Genomic DNA, 26,180 nt, shown 5'->3' with positions numbered 1-26,180 from the left:
ACAGACAGACAGTTGATAGACAGACAGACAGACAGTTGATAGACAGACAGACAGACAGATAGACAGACAGATAGATAGATAGATAGATAGATAGATAGATAGATAGATAGATAGATAGATAGATAGATAGACAGATAGTTGACGGACGGACGGACATACAGACAGATAGATAGACAGACAGACAGTTACATAGTCAGTTAGATAGATAGACAGAGTTAGATAGACAAACAGACAGACAGACAGTTAGATGGACAAACAGACAGACAGACAGACAGACAGTTAGATGGACAAACAGACAGACAGTTAGATAGTTAGATAGATAGATAGATAGACAGACAGTTAGATAGATGGACAAACAGACATACAGACAGACAAACAGACAGACAGTTTGATAGTCAGTTAGATAGATAGACAGATAGACAGTGTCAGATAGACAGACAGACAGACAGACAAATAGATAGACAGACAGGTAGACAGACTGATAGACAGATAGTTAGATAGTCAGTTAGATAGACAGACAGACAGACAGACAGACAGACCATCATTGCAGCTCATTAGTACATGCATTCATGAGTGTTTTGGTGTTTTTTTATTTTCTTGCTCAGATTGACACTAACATAATTTCACATTTGCCTCACTGGCCGAAAACAACGGATGGTCTGAAAGGCACAGCGTAAAAGTGGCTGTGCTGGTGAACGGTGTGACATTTCCAGAGGCCTAAGAACATTTAAGATATATGCCAGGAAGACAAAAGAATAACCGATGTGTAGATAACAACATACAGCTTTGTTTCTTGGACTGCAGAGCGAAAATGTATGCCCTAACAGCAAGCATTACAAAAATCATGTTAACTTGGTTTGTATTGCAAGCCCAAGGGAAGCATCCGCACAAGACTCTCATGTGTACCAATGAGGGCTCAATGCTCGCCAGTGGACTGTTTGCTTTTCCAACAATGCATCATGATAATGTCAGTGACAGTTTTATTAGATGAAGTCTTCTGTGATGGATTTAGTGAATTCTGGATAAGTAAAAGCAGAAATAAAGTGTGCTCAGCTGTGCTGAACATGACATAACAGCCTATGATTAATGCATCACAAGACCCTTGTTGTGCTTTAACTGTAAATGAAATTTAATCACAAATTCTTCTCTCAACTTGAAATAGTTCACCCCAAAATGAAAATTTGGTAAAAATTTACTTACCTTCGGGCCATCCAAGATTTAGATGAATTAGTTTTGTCTTCAGAACAGATTTGTAGAAACTTAGCATTACATCACTTGTTCACCAATGGATCCTCTGCAGTGAATGGGTGCCGTCAGATTGAAAGTCCAAACAGCTGATAAAACATCCCAATAATCCACAAGTAATCCACACCACTCCAGTCTTATGAAGTGAAAAGCTGACATTTTTAACTCCAAACCAATGCTTCCGGTTGAAATCCTGTAATGTAAAAATCTGTAATATTGCTTTCTTTAGTGAAAAAGTCATCTCATGTGAATCAGGAGAGAAATATGCACAGACCAAGCACCATTTGCAAGTGAAAACAATCCATGATTTTAATGTGAGAGACAACAGGAAATGGACTTTATCACTGGTAGAAGCATCATTATCTGTTATGGACTTTGGAAGTGATGGCTGACTTTGCAAAAAACCCACTTTTGGAACTTTTATAAGTAATAGCACAGACGGTACGGGACAAGTATGTGCCAAAATGTAATACTAGCATTATTTGAAGAATTGCAGCATGGCAAATCTAGTTGCCAAGTGTTATTTAAATGTATAAGAGGCTTAAATGTATTACAAACCTAAAAATGATTAAATTAGTAAGCACACAGCAAAAAAAAATCATCCACTCACAAAATTAAATCACCTTCATGTTTGGCCAGGTTGCAGCAAAGCTTTTGTAAAAAGACTGCAGTCATTGTCAAGCAACATACAAAAAAAATGCAGTTTAAAAAAACGGAAAAGTGCAGTTTCTCACCAATTAACCTCATATGCTAATTTCTTTCTTTGACCATTGTGTTATTTTCATGGCATTAACATACTCCCATGCCTGTCTGCAGCATGTTGCCATGCTGTGGGGAGTGCTGACATCTTGCAGTAATCTCAAGAGACCCAGAAGTAGGCAGAGCGCATACATTTTACAGCTGCCCTGTCAATGACCACTTTCACAGGAAGCTAGTGGATCTTCCAGACGCTAGAAATGGTCACTTGAGCTAATTATGCCTGTGAATTTTGTGTAAACAGCCTTGAGAACAGTTTCTCAGTTCCTGTCCAGTGGACCTACTGTCCTCTCACTTTATCCTCTTCTTTTACTGTATCAGCTAGTGTACGTTATTCCATATGAAAATAAACACTTGTCTTTGTATTTCATAATCACATCTATAGTCACAGTCACATTCCTATATGAATAGTAACGTCATATGCACTGCCGATAAAAAGTTAGGTATTTTTTTAAAGAAATGTATACTTTTATAAACTGATGAAAAGTGACAGTAAAACTTACATCCTGAAAATTTTTTTTTTTGTTTCCACAAAAATAAGAAGTAGCACAACTGTTTTCAACATTGATATTAATAATAATAGTTTCTTGAGATCTGCATATTAGATTGATTTCTGAAGATCATGTGACACTGAAGACTGGAGTAATGATGCTGAAAATTCAGCTTTGCATCACAGGAATAAATTGCATTTTAAAACATATATTCAAATAGAAAATTGTCATTTTAAATTGTAATAATATTTCAAAATATTGCTGTTTTTACTGCATTTTTGAGCAAATAAATGCAGCCTTGGTGAGCAAAAGAGACTTCTTTCAAGAACATTAAAAACTTTGTAATGGTAGTGTGTATATATATTTGTTCTCAAATGGAATAGAGAGGTGGCATTTTTAGTAATGGAACAAGGAAAAGTGATATTTAATCATTTTTATATGCCAACATGAAAATACAAAATGAATCGATATGTAAAATTGAATTTTTTTTTAATATAAAATCATTTTAATATATGAACAAATTCAATACAACCACAAGCAAATTTTGTGTGATGACACCAAATAATCTTTAAATCAGATTTGGAAACAGTTTGAACTGATTCATTGAAGTGAATCAAACTTACCAACTCTTCTGCTGTTTTTACACACTCTCAGCATCATTAGTCTGACGCACACCAGTCTGATATCATCCAGGCGAAGAGAAATGCACATTTGAGGGAAATCTAGGTTGAGCATGACTAGAATAATTTAGTTTTGTTCCTACCTCGTGATGCAGTCGGTCAGAAGTAGTTGAATTATGATCGGCTGCTAAATGTGAGGGCAATTTCAATATGACCCGATTAGCATCATCAGGTTATTGTGGGCCGACCCGTTTGATGGATGTTGGCAAAGATGAAAGACACAAGCCTACAGACAGACAGTCCAGATTTTCTGCGCAAGCAATTATCACCATTATGTAATAAATCAAGATAATAGATGGCAAAATATCTCATAGCGGTCAGGAAGGCGCATCTGTAAGCGAGCGGGGGAAGAAAACATTGAGGCAGCGAGGTGTTGAGATGTAAATGTATTCATCAGAACACATCCGGTGGCGCTGCACTGCTGGCGACACGGACACTTGTTGCTGCTGACTTTGCCTCTAAACTTTTTGAATCTTTTTTAACTTAAACTCTTAAGCTGATATATCGGACTGATTGACTGGCTAATCTTAGCAGTGAAACGCCACAATGATGACGCTCATACAGCTCTCCATTGGATTGTTAATTATCGCGCACCTGGTGTCAGTCTGCTATTCACACACAATGGCGAGCAGCGACCCAATTATGGCATATACAAGAGAGGATTTGCTTCAGCTCCGTTCGGCCGACTACGACATACCAGCTGACCTTCCAGACTGTTTGAGAGCCCGGACGGTGGCGAGCAGAGGCCGGCGGAAAAGAGGGCACAGAGGTGGCGTCAGGCGGCGTTTTCGACGACGTGGAAGCAGACCTCCATTACCTGCAATAATCTTGAGTAATGTCAGATCGTTACAACAAAAGATGGATGAACTACGCATTAAAGCTAGAGCCTGTTTTGAGTATCGGGACGCGGGTCTCCTGGTACTTACTGAAACCTGGCTTCGTCCTGAGATGCCCAGCTCGCTGATAGAGGTACAAGGTTTTTCTCTCATTCGAGCTGATAGATCGGCCACCTCGGGGAAGAGCAGAGGAGGTGGTATCTGCGTGTTTGTAAATGAGCGATGGTGCAGTCATATAATAGTGAAATCCATGGTATGTAATCCGGATATTGAGCTCTTATGTTTGAGTTTGAGACCCTTTTACCTCCCAAGAGAATTCGGGAACATTTTGATCTGTGTTGTTTATGTTCCACCGTCGGCCAAGGCAGCAAACGCCGCCGGCGTTATAAGAGACTGTATTCAAACCCAACTTCAATCAACACCAGGAGCGCCGGTTTTTATTCTCGGTGATTTTAACCATTGTAAATTAGAGACAGTTCTCTCCGGGTATGAACAGTATGTTAAAGACAACACAAGAGAAAATAAAGTTTTAGATAAATGCTATGGGAACATAAAAGAGGCATACACGTCCAGACTAAGGCCTCCTTTATCGAACTCCGATCACAACACTGTGTTTTTAATTCCGACATATAAGACTCTGTTGAAGAGACACAAACCCGTGGTGAAAAATGTTAATGTGTGGTCAAAGGACAGTGTTGAAGCCTTGAAAGGTTGTTTTCTTTGCACTGATTGGGAAGTTTTTCATAGTGATGATATTGATGAAACTACCATGGTAATGACAGATTATATTAAATTTTGCACCGATAATGTGATACCCAAAAAGGAAGTGATCATTTATGCTAACAATAAACCTTACATAACTAAAGAGATCAAAGACTGTATTAACAGGAAGAAACTGGCTTTTCACAGTCAGGATTGTCTTGGAGTAAGAGCTGTTCAGAAGGAGTTGAATGGATTACTAAGAGATGCCAGGTCGAAACATAAAGAACTCCTGGAGAACAAGCTGAGGATGTCTAATCCTAAACAGCTGTGGGACTCTATGAAATCTATAACTAATATGCAGTCTTTCAGAAATACTGTTTCTATTTTTGATGACTTACAGAAAGTGAATGATTTAAATGATTTTTATCTAAGATTTGAGAAGCATGGGCATATCTCTGGGAATAGTATTGGTGTAAGGGATTTTTCTCCAGATATCATCAAAGATAAGTTATTGATTCATCCGAAACAGATTAATTTCTATTTTAAACATATCTGTTCAAAGAAATCGGCAGGCCCGGATGGAATTTCTCCCTATATTGTTAAGTGTTGTGCAGATGAATTGACTCCAGCTTGGCTTCCTATATTTCAACAATCTTTGGATTCAGGTATTGTTCCCAGTTTGTGGAAAAGAACATTGATTATACCTGTTCCTAAGATAGCTAGGCCTTTAGAGAATAATGATTTTAGACCGGTTGCATTAACATCTGTGATTATGAAATGTTTTGAAAAGTGTGTTGTATCTATGTTGAAAGCAGAGGTTGCTAGTAATCTAGATCCCTTACAGTTCGCCTATAGACAAGGGAGAGGAACTGAAGATGCTATTAACAGCATTATGCACTTGATTTTGAAGCATTTAGAAGATCCTAAAGCTTATGCTCGGTTACTGTTTGTTGATTTTAGCTCTGCTTTTAACACGATTCAACCGCATTTGTTAATTGATAAAATGAAGCAGCTGAGTGTAAACCCATGTATTATTAAGTGGTACTATTCTTTTTTAATAGATAGAATTCAATGTGTAAAGGTAAATAATCTTCTTTCATATCAAAAGAGTAGTAGTACAGGTGTTCCACAAGGCTGCGTCAGTTCACCTATTCTTTTTACACTTTTTACAAATGAATGCTTAAGTAGGCATTCACAAAATTTTATTTTTAAATATTCAGATGACACAGCCATACTAAGTCTACTCCATGGGCATGACAATATTAGCACTATTTACCAGTCAGAGATAAGTCAGTTTGTTGACTGGTGTGATAAAAATGAGCTAATAATAAATACAAAGAAAACGAAAGAGATTGTATTTGATCCAAAATGTATAGGTGACCATCGCCAAGTGGTTATACATGATCACAATATTATTCAGTCACAGACCTATAAGTACTTGGGTGTTTATATAGATAGTTCACTTATATGGAAAACACACATTGAATGGGTTTGCACTCGACTACAACAGAGATTGTATTTCTTACGTAGGTTACGTCTCTATGGAGTAAACAAGAATCTTATGCTGCTGTTTTATAAAGCTGTTTTAGAAAGTATTGTTAGGTATGGTATAACCGTGTGGTTTGGTAACCTATCAGTACAGTTTAAATCTAAGTTGATGCACTTGTTATTGACAGCATGGAGAATTGTTGGGCATGATGAACATTTTAACCTTCAAGTTTTATATGAGGAATGTGTTCTTAATCAGGTAGAGAGGATTCTTGGTGATCAAACTCATTTCTTGTATTTACAATATGAACTACTTCCCTCTGGTAGAAGATATAGAATCCCAATGTGTAAGTTAAATCGATATAAGAATTCCTTTGTACCTGTATCGGTGCGGGTGTACAACAAGAGTTCATCTTGATTTTATTTTCATGATTTTATTTAATTTTTGTTTTTTTTTATATGTTTATTGTATGTCTGCAGCAACATGTAGTCCATAACAATTTTCCTCTTGAGGACAATAAAGTATACTACTACTACTACTACATGCATTCATGAGTGTTTTGGTGTTTTTTTATTTTCTTGCTCAGATTGACACTAACATAATTTCACATTTGCCTCACTGGCCGAAAACAACGGATGGTCTGAAAGGCACAGCGTAAAAGTGGCTGTGCTGGTGAACGGTGTGACATTTCCAGAGGCCTAAGAACATTTAAGATATATGCCAGGAAGACAAAAGAATAACCGATGTGTAGATAACAACATACTGCTTTGTTTCTTGGACTGCAGAGCGAAAATGTATGCCCTAACAGCAAGCATTACAAAAATCATGTTAACTTGGTTTGTATTGCAAGCCCAAGGGAAGCATCCGCACAAGACTCTCATGTGTACCAATGAGGGCTCAATGCTCGCCAGTGGACTGTTTGCTTTTCCAACAATGCATCATGATAATGTCAGTGACAGTTTTATTAGATGAAGTCTTCTGTGATGGATTTAGTGAATTCTGGATAAGTAAAAGCAGAAATAAAGTGTGCTCAGCTGTGCTGAACATGACATAACAGCCTATGATTAATGCATCACAAGACCCTTGTTGTGCTTTAACTGTAAATGAAATTTAATCACAAATTCTTCTCTCAACTTGAAATAGTTCACCCCAAAATGAAAATTTGGTAAAAATTTACTTACCTTCGGGCCATCCAAGATTTAGATGAATTAGTTTTGTCTTCAGAACAGATTTGTAGAAACTTAGCATTACATCACTTGTTCACCAATGGATCCTCTGCAGTGAATGGGTGCCGTCAGATTGAAAGTCCAAACAGCTGATAAAACATCCCAATAATCCACAAGTAATCCACACCACTCCAGTCTTATGAAGTGAAAAGCTGACATTTTTAACTCCAAACCAATGCTTCCGGTTGAAATCCTGTAATGTAAAAATCTGTAATATTGCTTTCTTTAGTGAAAAAGTCATCTCATGTGAATCAGGAGAGAAATATGCACAGACCAAGCACCATTTGCAAGTGAAAACAATCCATGATTTTAATGTGAGAGACAACAGGAAATGGACTTTATCACTGGTAGAAGCATCATTATCTGTTATGGACTTTGGAAGTGATGGCTGACTTTGCAAAAAACCCACTTTTGGAACTTTTATAAGTAATAGCACAGACGGTACGGGACAAGTATGTGCCAAAATGTAATACTAGCATTATTTGAAGAATTGCAGCATGGCAAATCTAGTTGCCAAGTGTTATTTAAATGTATAAGAGGCTTAAATGTATTACAAACCTAAAAATGATTAAATTAGTAAGCACACAGCAAAAAAAAATCATCCACTCACAAAATTAAATCACCTTCATGTTTGGCCAGCTTGGCCAGGTTGCAGCAAAGCTTTTGTAAAAAGACTGCAGTCATTGTCAAGCAACATACAAAAAAAATGCAGTTTAAAAAAACGGAAAAGTGCAGTTTCTCACCAATTAACCTCATATGCTAATTTCTTTCTTTGACCATTGTGTTATTTTCATGGCATTAACATACTCCCATGCCTGTCTGCAGCATGTTGCCATGCTGTGGGGAGTGCTGACATCTTGCAGTAATCTCAAGAGACCCAGAAGTAGGCAGAGCGCATACATTTTACAGCTGCCCTGTCAATGACCACTTTCACAGGAAGCTAGTGGATCTTCCAGACGCTAGAAATGGTCACTTGAGCTAATTATGCCTGTGAATTTTGTGTAAACAGCCTTGAGAACAGTTTCTCAGTTCCTGTCCAGTGGACCTACTGTCCTCTCACTTTATCCTCTTCTTTTACTGTATCAGCTAGTGTACGTTATTCCATATGAAAATAAACACTTGTCTTTGTATTTCATAATCACATCTATAGTCACAGTCACATTCCTATATGAATAGTAACGTCATATGCACTGCCGATAAAAAGTTAGGTATTTTTTTAAAGAAATGTATACTTTTATAAACTGATGAAAAGTGACAGTAAAACTTACATCCTGAAAATTTTTTTTTTTGTTTCCACAAAAATAAGAAGTAGCACAACTGTTTTCAACATTGATATTAATAATAATAGTTTCTTGAGATCTGCATATTAGATTGATTTCTGAAGATCATGTGACACTGAAGACTGGAGTAATGATGCTGAAAATTCAGCTTTGCATCACAGGAATAAATTGCATTTTAAAACATATATTCAAATAGAAAATTGTCATTTTAAATTGTAATAATATTTCAAAATATTGCTGTTTTTACTGCATTTTTGAGCAAATAAATGCAGCCTTGGTGAGCAAAAGAGACTTCTTTCAAGAACATTAAAAACTTTGTAATGGTAGTGTGTATATATATTTGTTCTCAAATGGAATAGAGAGGTGGCATTTAATGCAAAACAATTAAGCTTTTTTTTAGTAATGGAACAAGGAAAAGTGATATTTAATCATTTTTATATGCCAACATGAAAATACAAAATGAATCGATATGTAAAATTGAATTTTTTTTTAATATAAAATCATTTTAATATATGAACAAATTCAATACAACCACAAGCAAATTTTGTGTGATGACACCAAATAATCTTTAAATCAGATTTGGAAACAGTTTGAACTGATTCATTGAAGTGAATCAAACTTACCAACTCTTCTGCTGTTTTTACACACTCTCAGCATCATTAGTCTGACGCACACCAGTCTGATATCATCCAGGCGAAGAGAAATGCACATTTGAGGGAAATCTAGGTTGAGCATGACTAGAATAATTTAGTTTTGTTCCTACCTCGTGATGCAGTCGGTCAGAAGTAGTTGAATTATGATCGGCTGCTAAATGTGAGGGCAATTTCAATATGACCCGATTAGCATCATCAGGTTATTGTGGGCCGACCCGTTTGATGGATGTTGGCAAAGATGAAAGACACAAGCCTACAGACAGACAGTCCAGATTTTCTGCGCAAGCAATTATCACCATTATGTAATAAATCAAGATAATAGATGGCAAAATATCTCATAGCGGTCAGGAAGGCGCATCTGTAAGCGAGCGGGGGAAGAAAACATTGAGGCAGCGAGGTGTTGAGATGTAAATGTATTCATCAGAAATATCTGTCCTTAATCTTGGCAACATTTCCTGGACTTCAAAGGCTGCGGGTCCCCACAGGAGAGCTCTGAGTCATGCAGCGCTTATTATTTATGCACTTTACCAGATCTGTCAGTCAGCTGCTGAAGAGCAGCCAATTAATCATTTCTCGGTTTTCTTTCTCTCTGCAGCTCTCTTATGCGATCATAGCTCGTTCACACTCCAGACCTTTTCAATCATAGCGGTCAGAAAGGAGTATCTGTAAGCGATCAGGGAAGGAAAACAACGAGGCAGCGGGGTGCTGAGATGTAAATGAATTCATCAGAAATATCTGTCCTTAATCTTGGCAACATTTCCTGGACTTCAAAGGCTGCGGGTCCCCGCAGGAGAGCTCTGAGTCATGCAGCGCTTATTATTTATGCACTTTACCAGATCTGTCAGTCAGCTGCTGAAGAGCAGCCAATTAATCATTTCTCGGTTTTCTTTCTCTCTGCAGCTCTCTTATGCGATCATACCTCGTTCACACTCCAGACCTTTTCAAAGCATGTCAACATGTGCTATTTCTGTCTTTGTTCTCCCTCTCTCACGCAGACTAACAAAGCAGTGACTAAAGGAGACTTTCACCACGCCAGCTCCAGCTCCAGACGTGCGCTCTTCCTCGCCGTACTGTCCATCACCATCGGGACGGGCATCTACGTGGGTGTGGCTGTGGCCCTTATCGCATACCTCTCCAAAAACAATCACTTGTAGCCTTCCCATGCCCAAATCACTCTCACAGTCGGATAAAGACTGGTTCACTTTGGGATCAGCTTCTTTGGGAAACACCCGATGGTCACGATACGGGACTCACCAGCAATGTGTTCCACTCCTGCACTTTTAAAAGTCGCGTTCCCATTTCGTTGGGAAGATCATCGTTTGTGTAAATTGCATTTTCATGTGAATGTGCCGCCACCACAATTGTTTTTGTTTTTTTTGCGCTCAGTGTTTGTGCAAGTGCAAATCTAATGCTACACACACACACGTTTTGGGCCAAATTAAAGTCAATATGAAATCAAAATGGACCTGATTTATTTTCTTAATGCTTGTTCTTAATCATGCTGAATTCATCAAAATGTATTTATTTGCTCTGCCACTGCACAACTTTCTATTTTTTGTCATCAGATAGGTGGCCTATCCAGTAAGTTCCCATTGGATGAAATCAAGGGCCGGTTGCACCAGCTGTGCGCAAGTTACAGCTTAGTCTAATTTTGATGCAAAGGTCCACTAAGTTACAACTTATGGTGTGTGCACACCAAAAGCAAACTTTCTTAAGCGAAAAATTTTGCTTTGCATTTGGTGTGCATACACCATTAGGCAGTAGTAAATATTTTTGCATTGCAACAACTTAATGTATAAACTAAAAATGTACTAAATAAGCCTCAGACAAGAAGTAACTGTTGGAATAGAATAGCAGATTGATTGAGTTGCATCAATAAGCTCATGATTTACCTTACAAACTACAATTCTTTAGACATACGATGTAAGGGCGTTTATTTTGGGGGGGATTATTTTAATGATTATTTAACAATATTTTGCAGAGTGTGTATTTTGTGCTGATCGGTCGGATTATGCCTCTTATGGATAAATAAATATTACACTAAAGCTTCCAGTAAGTCTTAATGAGTGATTCATTGACTCATTCATTCAAATGATTTGTTCAAAACGGCTGATTCATTCAGAAACAAAGCAAGTAACTGTCTTTATGAATGGATCATTGAATCATTGACTCAAAATGATTCATTCAAAAATAGATTCATTCAGGAACAAAACACAGCAGGATTTCTCTGAGATGTAAAAATGTACACTAAACTATTTTCATTGACGAAACAGGAAAAAAAGACAATTGTGTCAAATGTAATACTGAGTGTATAATAATCATTTAAAATGAACTTCTTGTTTGTTGAATGATTGTATAAAAATCAATATCACATTTGCGATCAGAGTCACACTCTAATGTTCAAAAAATGGCACACTTGCTTGTGTGATATTACTGAACTGTCTTAAAAATGTCTTATAAAAAGATGTGTTTTTGTTTGTTTTTTTGCCAAGTGAGAGACATTGAATATGTCAGCTTGCACATTGCTAAAACAACAATTACGATACTGCAGACAATACATATTGTACACCCCGAATATGATGACATTTACTCTTGTTTACATTTTGAGAGAACATTATGCGAAAAATATTGTTTACGAACCCAGTGCTTACAACCTACTGGCTACACTCTGCTTTATAGGAACAAATGGTGCAACAAAAATCAAGCACAGAGTTAGCTACAAACTAGCTAGTAGTTACTAAAAATCTAGTGTGGACTTGTTCCCATTTAAGTAAGAACTTACAAACGGCTGGTGTAACCCTACCCAGGCCCAGGTCCCTACAATTTTTGTTTTACTTGGAAACATACCTTTAAGTAAATTAAAAGGGGTTAAGAACAAAACTTCATGTTGACTTTAATATTGGTTTGTCATAATAACAGTATTTGGTATACAGATCTAATCCGTCTAAAGATCTGAATGGGATCTGAATCCGAATCTGAACAGTCAGAGATTTTTCTTGAATGTTTTTGGAGTACACGAAGCATCTGTCTGAAGTGCCACAGTGCTTTCAAGCCTTTTTAATAAGAGCTACTGAATCTTAAGGTCTGTGACACATGAAGGGGCATTTTCAACTCTCTTTTGATATTACAGACACAAAATGAACATAAAGCCATATAGATGGGTTGCTCAAGACTTTTTTCAGAATGTATGGATAAAATCATTCTTGTGGGGCTGTCACATTTAATATTAACTACTCTGTAATTAATTCTTAAGGCTTTCAGTTTATACACGTCAGTCTATGAAGCTCTAAATGCCTCCGCTGTCAGATTTTCTCCTAATACTTTGGGAAACACCTCTTGCCAGCAAGCTCATGCTAATTAAATGTGGTCTTTTCATTCAAATATTGTGTTGGTGTTTGCTGTCAGATCTTTTTATGAACTTTGATGAACTGTTGCAGTTATGTTAATGTATGTTAAAGGAATAGTTCACCCTAAAACTAATGTGTGATTTTTTTTTTTTTTTATTTAATTCAAAACGTCTACTGTATGAATTTCTTTTGTGTAACATAAAAAAGATATTTTGAGAAATGGCTCAGTGTTTGTTTTGTCCATTCAGTCGAAGTCAATGGTCACCAAAACAGTTTGGTTAATAGCATTCTTCAAAATATCTTCTTTTGTGTTTTCTAAAGAAAAAATAAAGTCATTTAGGTTGTATTTTTTCATTTGTTACAGTGTAATTACTATAGTTTTTATAATTACTATAATTAGTGCTATAGGTTTTGATTTAACAGTTAACAATTTACAGTTATTATTATAGTAAATACCAATGTTGGGAAGGTTACTTTGAAAATTTAATAGGTTACAGATTACAAGTTAGCTTATTCAAAATGTAATAAGTAATGTAACTTTCAATTACTTTATTAAAGTAATGTAACGGATTACATTTGATAATTTTTTTATAAATTTTGTAAAATTTTTTGTGTGTATAATATATATATATACACCTTGCTACGTGTACTGCGTTAGGCTAACCGAGACTTGTCATTTGCACTTATATATTGTTGCTCTTTTGTTAGTTTTGACTGCTTTTATAGTCCTCATTTGTAAGTCGCTTTGGATAAAAGCTTCTGTTAAATGACTAAATGTAAATGTAAATTTCAACTGTTAATCATTTTCAAACATTTAGGATTAACCTTACAGTATAGTACTCAATGCTGATTACTGTCAGACTTTCGAAATCCTTCATCACTTGACGTCAGTTAAGATTATAAAAATTTAATTTTAAAGCACAACCACCACAATAAATTGTATTACTTTATCACTTTATCAGAAGTAACCCCCTTTGTAATCGTTAACATTTTCATAAGTATGATTAAATAGGATTAAGATTGGGTTACATTACATAAATGTGGAAAACATGTGACAGTGATTTATTTTGGGATTTTATTATTCTTTTAAAAGTATCCAACTTGATTAGTTTCAGCTCTGTTGTTCTCTGTCCAGAAGTTTTCATTCCTCAGTTCCCATGGGCTGACTGAATAACTAAACACCTGTGCATATTTCATAGCGGCACAGTTTGCCAGAGATATCAGCTAAGCCAATTTATGCATTTTACATGCAGGGATGCCTGAGGTTAGGATCTCAAAAAATTGCAGCTTTCCTATAAAAGTAGGTGGCTTGGGAAACACTGCTTCCCAATTAAGGGGACTCTCAGGTTATCTGAACAGGATGCTATCTAGTAATAATTAAACCTGTAAAGCCTGACGTGCGATATAATAGTCAGAAAAATCTGATTTTTTGCAATGGAACAGCTTATTGAACCTTTACATTTACATGTGTTTGTTTAGCTTTTATCCAAAGGACTTAAAAATTTGAAATACAACCAGCGTTTCATCATGAAGAGGCAAATAACATAATACAAAGTTTCAGACATTGTTTAGAGTAGTACAAACTGTCTTTATGTAGACACAATCAATCAATCAATCCCTTTTTTGAGTATCATATTTGATCATCAAACTTTTATGGCTCATATAGACCAAACTGAGCAAGAATATGCTATTTAGAGCCATTGCTGATATTTTTGTGGCCAGAAAGTGAAATTCTGATAGTCTTGTAATGTAAACCAATGTAACTTTTATAGCAGTACAGCATAATGCTTACATAAAATATAGATATCAGTTGTCACTCTATATGTCTCTGTAAGATGATATTTAAAGGGATAGTTCACCCAAAAATGAAAATTTGATGTTTATCTGCTTACCCCCAGGGCATCCAAGATGTAGGTGACTTTGTTTTTTCAGTAGAACACAAACAAAGATTTTTTTTAACTCAAACCGTTGCAGTCTATTAGTCATATACAGGTGCATCTCAATAAATTAGAATGTCATGGAAAAGTTCATTTCGTTCCTCCATGCCTCGCCGAATTGAGGCAGTAATTAAAGCAAAAGGAGCCCCTACCAAGTATTGAATACATGTACAGTAAATGAACATACTTTCCAGAAGGCCAACAATTCACTAAAACATTTTTTAAAATTGGTCTTATGAAGTATTCTAATTTGTTGAGATAGTGAATTGGTGGTTTTTTTTGTTAAATGTGAGCCAAAATCATCACAATTAAAAGAACCAAAGACTTAAACTACTTGAGTCTTTGTGCATTGAATTTATTTAATACACGAGTTTCACAATTTGAGTTGAATTACTGAAATAAATGAACTTTTCCACGACATTCTAATTGATTGAGATGCACCTGTAATGGAAGTGAATGGGAATCACGGCTTTTATCTAGAATCTCAATTAGGAGTGTCAGTGGTCCATTTGAGAGATAGGTGGCGGTAATGCACTTACAAGTCTGTGATCTGCCGTAAAGCAAGAAGAAGAAGAAGACGCGTCACGTGCAGGCTGAAGAAGAAGACGTGAACGTGCTCAGGACAGTTCGGACATTGCGGTGAATCAGAGGTAAAATACGATATAAATACTGTTCAGTTTCTTGCACAGACCGATCGTTTCGTGTCTTTACACATCAATATATCATCACGAGCCGCAGGGTTTAATTTGGTTTTGTTTGTGTATGTTTTTTTGACTCTCAAAACCATGATTCCCATTCACTTCCATTATTTGACTGACAGATCATAAAAATCTTCGTTTGTGTTCTACTGAAGAAACAATGTCACCTACATCTTGGATGCCCTGGGGGTAAGCAGATAAACATCAAATAATCATTTTTGGGTGAACTATCCCTTTAAATGCTTATTTTTATGATCACTGTGTACAATGATGATTGAGAGATTAACAAATAAAATGATGTTTGAATAATCGTGTAAAAGTCCAGTAAGTGTTTATCTGGAATTATTAAAAACAACATAAAAGTTACTTTTACATTTACTTAAAAAAAATTATTAAAGATATCGCAGCAAAAAGACAGGTGAACCACAACTTGAAGGGAGACGTTTCATGCTAAAAATCATTTTACTTCTTAAAAAAGTATCAGTAGGCTTTAGGGTTAATAAAAATCTTAGTTGTGACTATTAGCTGTGGACAGAAAGACATGATAAGAGAGAACTAAAGAGGGTCAGTGGGTTTATGTAGCTCCTCAGTGACAGTGTTTGTAATTTAATTAATCATAAACTGTGGGATATAGGAGAGTCACTAAATCAATGAGATCTTTGCACTAAGTAAATACCGGGGTTTCTGCAGTCCAAGTTCATGATTTTAGGAGCAAGTATTGCTTGATTCATTTGAAGGACCCTCAGCAGCGTACAGCAGAGCATCTGTTACTGAGAAGAGGTGATGAGTCATTCACTGAAGTTCACATCTGCAGTTTTCCACCAGCGGAGGAGGAAAGCACAATCACATAAATCTAATTACATGACTATGTGGAACACTGTTTCTGATCAGATCAACATCATCTAGATTCCATTAATGAATCACTTTTGAGGAAGTACCACATAACTGATTTTAATATAAATATCACATAGGTAATAGGTTTTAAAGAAATTAAAGAAACAGTTCACACAAATGAAAATTTAGGCAATCCACAATGTAGATGAGTTTGTTCCTTTTTCACAACAGATTTGGAGAAATTTAGCATTACATCACTTGCTCACCAATGGATCTTCTGCAGCGAATGGGTGCCGTCGGAATGAGATTGTTTTTGCTTGTAAACGGAACTTGATCTGTGCATATTTCTCTCCTGATTCAGACGAGATGACTTTTTCACTGGAGAAAGCAACATTATGGATAGAGGACTCTAGCCGAAAGCAAAGGTTTAGAGTTAAAAAAATATCTTATTGATGGATTTGTTTCTTACAAACATGCAGCTTTTTGCTGCACAAGATGTTAAGTGCTGGACTGGATTGGTGGATTATTGTGATGTTTTTATCAGCTGTTTGGACTCTCATTCTGACGGCACCCATTCACTGCAGAGGATCCATTGTTGAGCAAGTGATGTAATGCTTCTTTAAATCTGATGAAGAAACAAACTCATCAACATCTTGGGTGGCCTGATGGTGAGTAAAGATTCAGCACATTTTCATTTTTGGGTCAACTATTCCTTAATACATTTATTCAGCAAGGACAAATTTCAAATAAATGCTGTTCTTTTGAACTTTCTATTCATCAAAGAAACCAGTTTCCACATGTGACACTGAAGACTGGAGTAATGATGCTGAAAATGTACATTAAAAGTTACATTTTAAAATATATTAAAATAGAAAACATTTAGGATTGTAATAGTATTATATAATGTAACTGTAATATTACTGTTTTTACTGTATCTGTGATCAAATAAATGTAGCATTGGTGAACATAGGAGATTTTCACGGGCAGATAAAGTACAAATATATCGTAGATTGATAGATGGATGTTTTTGCACATTTTTGTCTGCACATTCATTTCCTTTCTGTGTTTTCTTCGAGGCTACCCTTTAAAAATATATTGTTACAATAATCCTCCTGTCCATCAATCGTAATGACAAACATTGTTCCAGACAAACAGTTGTTATTCATAGCACAACCACCTGCATTTGTACTGCTACTACTCCTATTCTGCTAAAAGGGTTAAATGGCATCTGGGCGTCAGAAAGCAATTAGCCTAATGCACAGTTGTTTCATGTTTACGGTCATTTGCTGAGATGTGATCTCAAGAGCTTTAATAATATTAGAGGGGTTTGTATGTGTTTACTAAATTTGTGGGTTTTAGTTAATCTCTCTCCCACCACAACCCAAATAATTAGGTTGCAACATAATACCTGTTGTACGCCATAACTTGGGGGCGGATGCGGTTTTGTAAACACTGTGGTTTTCATTCTCATAATTGGCAGATTGAAATGACTAGTGGCCTTATCGGACTGTCCAGTGCTACAATTAATTTATTATTCAAATGAGCACCTGAACATTGGAAATCCAGCTGTTAGCAAAAAGAGATTTGACCTGAGGGTATTATTGGAGAAAATAAATCATGTTCTTCCTGGATTATGTGAGGTGCATATTAATAAAGCTGGACAAATTTAAGCACTTTCTCAAAAGCATGTTCTGTACCACATATCTGTTATATAAATGACGGGATAGATACCATACTAACATACAGTTCTTACAGTTTCTACAGTATATATACAGTATGTATTAATGTCCATAGCATGATGTTTATTTGGAATACTCCATGGGATATTTTGTACTGCAATGCAATTTATCTACATTTGTCAAGTCAAGTCAACTTTATTTATATAGCGCTTTTAACAATACAGATTGTGTCAAAGCAACTGAACAGCATTAATTAGGAAAATATTGTGTCAATAATGCAAAATGATAATACTAAACACTCAATTTTCAGTTAAAGTTTTAACAGAACAATGTAAAAAAATTGTAAAGTTTTACAGTATGTTACCTGGTTTTATTCAAGTCAAAAATATTATTAAACATATTCCATAATTTATACCAACAAAAGTAAACTGGGTTAAATCAACATGGGTTAAATCAAGTGGAAATAGCTCTTTGCAGTAATAATTTTACTTCAAAGTAATTTTTACTGGTTATTACTTTTTACAGTGTAATATTACTTGCAGTTCCCTATCGATACTTCACTCATACTGCGTCTGTTTAAGACGCTTTGGGGAAAAACTCCTTTTTCTCAGATGACTGAATCCTTTCAATAACGCAGTCCAACTGCACGGCCATTGGTTCATGCAGTGTATTAAAAAGGAACCGGAGCTGGAGCTGCACGAGCCTATGGCAGTAAAGCCTGCCAAAGCCCGCCAGAATGGGCGGGGTCATCTGGCTATATAAGCGGCACATCGCCATAGGATCCTCAGATTTCTTCTCCTTCAGCGATGACTAGTTCATCGCTGATCTACGATACTCGAAGCCTCTCGCTGTAGAATTTCCTTCGCAGCGGATCAAGCTGAACCAGCGACCCTCTGCTCGGCTGATTCGCTGCTTCTCCGCCGCCTTCAGTGTCACAGCAGCAGCGGTCCCAGCTGATCCCCTTCCACCATCCGGCGAGCCTAAAAGAGCTTATTTCTAGGTAAGTTCTAAAAGAGCAAAATTTCGAGCGACGTTGTTGCAAATATCGTACTGCGAGTGTAGCTCGTGCACGGAATCTTGCACGATGCAGAAGGGCAGTGAGTGCATCGCCTGTCTGAGCAGCCCCCATGCAGAGACTGCACTTCTCTTATCCACTCGCAGACCGCCTTCATTGAAGACAGCTCCGCTCTCCCGTTTCTCCTCTCTCAGTGAGCCTCAGAGAGAGAAACATCGGAGTCAGGGAACTAAACAATCGGGTCTGAGTGACCGCATGCCGGCACTGTACCCGCATGCTCACTCTCCCTGATGCACTTTAATCTGCCACGGAAGGGCAGTGAGCTGCGTGCTCACTTAGATAGAATGCTCACTCAGAGCCTGAGTCTCGCTCTTCTCCACTCGCGGACCACCTTCACTGAAGACAGCCCCACTCTTCCGTTTCTCCTCTCTCAGCGAGCCTCGGAGAGAGAAACAGCGGAGTCAGGGAACTAAGCAACCAGTCTGAGCATTCGCATGCCGGCACTGTACCCGCGTGCTCGCTCTCCCCGCTGCGCTTTGAGCCACCGCAGAAGGGCAGTGAGCTGCGCGCTCACTGAGACAGAATGCTCACTCAGAGCATGAATCTCGCTCTTCTCCGCTCGCGGAACGCCTTCAATGAGGCAGCCCCACTTTCCTATTTCTCCTCTCTCAGCGAGCCTAGGAGAGAGAAACAGCGAAGTCTGGGAGCTAAGCAGCCTGGTCTGAGTGATATCACGGCGACGCAGAGCCTGCATGCTCGCTCTCCCCGCTGTGCTTCGATTCGTGTCTTACACATGAAGATCAGCGCCCTTCTTTACATCGAGTGGCTCTATTTTCCTAGGTTGATTGAAGCGAAACGCTGTCACTGACAGCTTCAAATTGGTGTGTGTGTGTCCCCGCCTCCCTGCTCTCATGTTTCTCTCCTCCCAGTTACCTCGGAGGAAGCAATGGCGAGCTTGCGGGTTGAGCGATCAGGCTTGAGCAATTCATGCTGGCACACATCATGCGTGCTTGATCTGCCAGTGTGTGTTACACGTGAGGATCGGTGCCCCTTGTTACACCAAGCGGCTTAATTCTCCTAGGCAGATCAAAGCAGAACGTTCGCAGTTTCGCATTTGTGTGTGCGTCACTGAGCCCCGCCTCCCCCGCTCTTGTAATTCATGCTGGCACACAACTCAGAGGAAGAAATGGGAAACTCACGGGGATGAGCGATCAGGTATGAGTGATTTAACACCGGCAAGTCCCTGCATGCATCGCTCTCCACGCAGCTCTTTGATCCGCCAGTGCGTTTACACGTGAGGATCGGTGCCCCTTGTTACACCAAGCGGCTTAATTCTCCTAGGCAGATCAAAGCAGAATGTTCGCAGTTTCGCATTTGTGTGTGCGTCACTGAGCCCCGCCTCCCCCGCTCTTGTGTTTCTCTCCTCCCAGTTACTCAGAGGAAGAAATGGCAAACTCACGGGGATGAGCGATCAGGTATGAGTGATTTAACACCGGCAAGTCCCTGCATGCATCCCTCTCCACGCAGCTCTTTGATCCGCCAGTGTGTTTACACGTGAGGATCAGAGCAGAACACTGTCACCAATGATTCAATATTGCTGACAACTTCGTATTTGAATGTGCCTCTCGCCTGGGCCACGCCCACACTGAGGCTGCTCTCGCTGAGACAGATCGCTCTCACTTCGAGAGTTCATGCCTCGCTCTGCTTTGCTCGCGGCTCGTCTTCTTCAATGAAGGCGGCCCCACCCCTCCCCTCGTCCGCCACGAGCGGATCTGAGAGAATGCGCGCAGCACTTTTGATCTGTCTGAGTGTTTACACAAAGATCATCAGTACTCCTCTTCTAATGAGGGGTTTGATCTTTTTAGGCGGATTAAAAGGGAATGCTGTCACTAATGATTATCACTGACAGCTTCAAATTGGACGCATCTGGGCCACGCCCACACTGAGGCAGTGCGCACAGGGGCTGACTGCTCTCGCTATGAGAGCATTAAGTCTAGTGAAGCATTTTCAAAAGAGAGCAAAATTCCTCTTCCAAGTGTGGGGTCCCCATACGGCGACCAGACGCTTAAATTAATCCTACCCCTTGTCAAGCGGGCTGAGGCCTGGCAGGCCATCCCCGGAGTTCCAGATTGGGTTTTGGGGATAATAAAACGAGGTTATTCACTGCAATTCACTCGAAGACCGCTGCGATTCAGCGACGTGGTTTCCACCTCGGTTTAGAGCACGTCCTGCGCTCCGAGTTGATGGATTTGCTGGCGATAGGAGCCGTAGAAACGGTTTCCCCAGCTCAAAGCTAGTCAGGCTTCCGCAGCTGCTATTTTCCTCGTCCCCAAAAAGGATGGCCCATCCTCGATCTCAGGCACCTGAACCAAGCCCTCATGAAACGGTTGTTTAGGATGATTACATTGAAACAGATCCTTTCGAGGGAGTGGCATATCAATACACGGTCCTTGCCTTTGGACTGTCCCTAGCTCCTCGCACTTTTACTCTTTCCCCGTTGAGATGGGAATCCGCATTTTGAATTACCTCAATGACTGGCTCATCTTGGCGTTGCAGCTCTGGCCCCTTGGAAAGACTCGGTAGATGGAACGTGGCATGCTCCAGGAAATGTTCTGCAGAAGGAAGGTGGTCTACACAGACGCTTCCAACATGGGTGTGCCGGGCAGGTTGAACCAGAGAGCAGACATGCTATATTAGAGCAACATCCCCTCAGAAGAGTGGATGCTCCACCCACATACGGTTCAGAGAATCTGTGAGATCTTCGGCAAGGCAGAAGTCAACCTCTTTGCCTCAGAAGACAACTCTCACTGCCCAGTTTACGAAGGACAAGGATGCGTTGGCCCACAACTGGCCCAAACTCCTCCTTTATGCTTTTCCCCTGATCGCCCTTATCCCACAGGTAATCAGGCGAATCAAGGAGCGGAAACACAAGGTTCTGCTGGTGGCCCCGCTCTGGAGGACCAAACACTGGTTCGCAGAGCTGTCTCAGCTGTTTATAGCAGCCCCGTGGCCCATTCCCCTGAGATGAGACCTACTTTCAGGTGAACAGAACGATATATGGCACCCCCAGCCCGAACTGTGGGCTCTGCACCTCTGGCCTTTCGATGGGAGCCTACGGACCTCCCCGAGAGCGTGCTAAACACAATATCTCAGGCTAGAGCCCCCTCTACAAGGCGGCTCTATGCCCTTAAATGGTCTGTCTTCTCCACCTGGTGTATGGCCTGCGGCGCAGACCCAATTTCCTACAACATATCTCCGATATTGTCCTTCCTGCAGGAGCTGTGGGATAAGGGTCGTTCCCCTTCAATGCTCAAGGTCTATGTAGCAGCCATAGCAGCCTCACATGCTCCTATGGCTGGCCAGTCAGTGGGCAGGAACAACCTAGTTGTTCGCTTTTTGAAAGGGTCTAGGAGGCTCAACCCGCCTCGCCCAGTCACCGTCCCTACATGGGACCTGCCCACGGTGTTGAGGGCTCTTAAGAGCCCTCCTTTTGAGCCGCTACAGTCCGTTGACCTTCGTCGCCTGATGCTTAAGACTGCTCTGTTACTAGTATTAGCATCGGTAAAGCGTTTGGGAGATCTGCAGGCGCTATGAGTGAGCCCCACCTGCCTCGAATTCAGGCTCAACGACTCTAAGGTCGTCCTGAAACCAAGGCACGGTTATGTACCTAACGTGCTCTCTACTCCAGTTAGAGCACAGGTGATAACTCTATCGGCGCTTCCTCCTTCGGAGCAAGACCAAGAGTTGAACTTACTCTGTCCCGTCAGGGTGCTGAAAGTCTATGTTGAGCATTCAGCCCCACTCAGGCGGTCAGATCAGCTATTTGTATGCTTCGGTGGCCGCACCAAGGGTTGTCCGGTTACGAAGCAGAGACTTTCCAAATAGATAATGCTAGCATACTCTTCTTTGGGCCTTCAATGCCCCATGGGAGTAAGAGCCCACTCAACTAGAGGCGTTGCCTCTTCCTGGGACTGGTCTAGCGGTGTGTCCATTGCAGAAAGTTGTGTGGCGGCCGGCTGGGCCTCGCCATCCACATTTGCCAGATTCTATAGTCTGGACATCCCGGCCTTACAGGTGCGGGTCCTTTCTGCATAGCAGGGCACCCTTTCGTATGACAACCAGTGCTTGGCGTTTGCCTCCTTCATGTACGCTCTTGGCCCTCAGTGAGTTCCGAGGCTGTACTGAATTATTTCGGGACGATGATACAAGGCTGGGCCGACCTCTCTGAGTTTAGCCCTACTGCCTTTTGCGGGGCTTCCCTGCAAAATACCCCCTTGGGTGCTTAAGGCAAGTTCAAGTATTAGTCGTTCCTCTAGCATAGCACGGCGGGATTGTACTGGTTCCCCAAAGCATCTTAAACAGACGCAGTGTGAGTGAAGTATCGATAGGGAACGTACTCGGTTACTAACGTAACCTTGGTTCCCTGAGATACGGAACGAGTACTGCGTACTTTGCCGTGCTATGTAGCTGCATGACTCAGTAACCTTAGGATCCTATGGCGATGTGCCGCTTATATAGCCAGATGACCCCGCCCATTCTGGCATGCTCCGCTGCCGAGTCATTGGTTAGTTTTTAAATACACTGCACAAACCAATGGCCGTGCAGTTACGCTGCGTTTTTGAAAGGCTTCAGTCATCGGAGAAAAAGGAGTTTTCCCCAAAGCATATTAAACAGACGCAGTACTCGTTCCGAATCTCAGGGAACCGAGGTTACGTTAGTAACCGAGTACGTTTTTTAGCCAGGGAGTTGACCGCTCTAATTGCATTTGAAGGCTTTGGGACAAATATCCAGGAATTACAAGAAAAATAAAAAACTGATTTAAAAGGAGCAATCAGAGAGTAATAAATGTGCTCACATTTGCCATTATATCTGGGGTAGCAGCGGCTAATTCACATCCATCATTATGCATTAATCAATAATTATTTCTCTTGTTCCATGTATTACATATTTGAAATCACTTCATCTGTATCAAAAAGACAATTAAATTACATCTAATGAAATGAACCGATATGCACATCTAGTCTTGAAATGATTTGAAGGTTAATTGCACTGAAAATGTAAGCAATAATAATAAAAAAAATAATAATCTACTCCAGTTACTAGTATGTTCACTAAAAATATGCAGTTATAATTATAATTGGCATATTGAATAATAACCTGCTCATAATTGGCAGATTGAAATGACTTGTGGCCTTATCGGACTGTCCAGTGCTACAATGAATTCAAATGAGCACCTGAACATTGGAAATCCAACTGTTAGCAAAAACAGATTTGGCCTGAGGATATTATTGGAGAAAATAAGTCATGTTCTTCCTGGATTATGTGAGGTGCATATCAATAAAGCTGGGCAAATTTACAGACTTTCTCAACAGCACTGCTTGTAGGATGTTCTGTTCTATAAATTATATTTACCCTTACAATTTCCACAGTAAATATGCATAATGTCCACAGCATGACGTTTATTTAGAAAACGGTAAGGAATATGTTATCCTGCAATGCAATGCGTGCCTTTTTTTAAGTCAAAAACTGGAAGTACACTGAAAAAAAGGGTAACTGGTTTTATATTATTTTTGAATCAACCTAAATCCATCATTTATTTCACCAAAACTAAACTAGGTTAAATCAACATAGGTTAAATAAAGTACAAATGGCTGTATAAGGTAACAATTGCAGATCAGCACTTTTTACAGTGTAGTAGTAGCTGCGACTTTTCAATCAACCATGTTTATTACTACTACTGTTCGAAGTTGCATCATTTACTGCTGTCAACAGTTTCACTGAAGTGGCTCTGTTCCAAATGCTATTGAGTTGTGTTGCTGTGTACCGCCTTCATCCTAATTCAAATGAAACCTTGTAAATGACCGATTTGGAACAGTTCACATAGGCACAAAGCAGTGTGCTTCAGTGTATTTAATGTGCACCTGTAGTCACTCACATTTGGAACAGAGGCATGGAATCTATAGAATGTTCTGCACCACATCTGTTCAACAAACCACAGACAAAAATGCATTGCTTTGACATATCCAACCTCTGTGTAGCACTGCACAGAAAAGATTAACAGTCATATGATTTGAACAACATCAGAAATGAATAGACAGGTAAAAGAAAAGAACAAAAGAAAAAAAAAAGAAAATGGTTGGCACATTCATCACAGTGGCAAGGCCTTGTGCTGAGGTGTGTGGCTAGGAAATCATTGCTGCAGCCTTTCCTCCAGGGCCATTAATTAGAAATGAACAGCGATTGAGTTTCTCCTGCACACAAGCACTGGCCTAACACAGCCTGGAGACTAAATAAAACCCTTCCTTCTGCAGAGACAGCTCTGTTTTTCCCACTCATGGATGCATTTCAGTATTCATAATGCAATACATGTAGAATTAATTGGCAACATAAAATACAACTACAGCAAAATGCATGAGGTGTATTGCTACAGTATGATTGTTATAATGGTTGTCATATCTTCGTAGCTCACATCTTCCAATGGTCATTGAAACAAACAGTCCCACCCTGAACTCACACCATTGGTTGAGCCAATGTTGTAACGTCTGGACCAACTTTGCAATTCTGTTGGCGCTGCTTGTGATGCAGAAATTACACACTTCACCTTTAATCATTTTTATGCCAACTTAATCAAGCTTATTATAAAGGTGCATCTTAAGCCGTTGGCATAGTTTAACTGGTGAGTCGACTTCTCTAATTGCATTTGAAGGTTATTCTATGCTTCAGGACAAGCATGCAGGAGTTACAAGAAGAAAAAAAAACTGATTCAAAAGGAGCAATCAAAGAATAATAAATGTGCTCACATTTGCCATGACTTCTGGGGTAGCAGCGACTAATTCACATCCAGCATTACGTATTAATGAACAATTATTTCTTTTGTTCCATGTATTATGCGATATACTATTTGAAATAACTTCATCTGTATCAAAAAGACAATTAAATTAAATCTAATGAAATTAAGTAACCATTATGCACATCAAGTCTAGAAATGAATTGCACTGAAAGCTAAAAAAATAATCATTAAAAATAAAATATCGTCTGTTATTATTGAAACTTGGCTGAAAAATGATGCAGAGCTCTTAAAATCAGCTTTTTGATTTTACCATCATTTTGCACAAAAAGTGTATTTAATTAGTTAGTTCTTAAGGGCATCTCTTAATGATTACTCTTTATTGAAAAAAAATGAGAGAGGATGGTTTTCGACTTTTCAACTTTTTCTATTTTCCCAATTTTCACATTGAAAATATGATGAATTGGTGTTAAATTATTATTTTTCATGCACTTAAATTACTATAATTATGTCTCTGTTTACTTT

General features: G+C 39.1%; 1 protein-coding gene across 3 annotated transcripts in view; it reads left to right on the top strand.

Moving 5' to 3' along the window:
• LOC107564210 (synapse differentiation-inducing gene protein 1-like) overlaps positions 1 to 11,419 on the top strand; it is a 39,705-nt gene extending 28,286 nt beyond the window's left edge. For all 3 annotated transcript variants that reach the window (XM_016249220.1, XM_016249217.1, XM_016249218.1), the window contains one exon: positions 10,354 to 11,419. In XM_016249220.1, the coding sequence (XP_016104706.1) occupies positions 10,354 to 10,512 (159 nt within the window). In that variant the 3' untranslated portion in view covers positions 10,513 to 11,419. The remainder of the gene's footprint in view (positions 1 to 10,353) is intronic.
• The last annotated feature ends 14,761 nt before the right edge of the window (positions 11,420 to 26,180 follow it).

This window comes from Sinocyclocheilus grahami, unplaced genomic scaffold (genome assembly GCF_001515645.1).
Source record: "Sinocyclocheilus grahami isolate Dianchi unplaced genomic scaffold, SAMN03320097.WGS_v1.1 scaffold916.1, whole genome shotgun sequence".
In the NCBI taxonomy this organism is placed as follows: Eukaryota; Metazoa; Chordata; class Actinopteri; order Cypriniformes; family Cyprinidae; genus Sinocyclocheilus; species Sinocyclocheilus grahami.
This window is presented reverse-complemented; position numbering and strand designations above follow the sequence as displayed.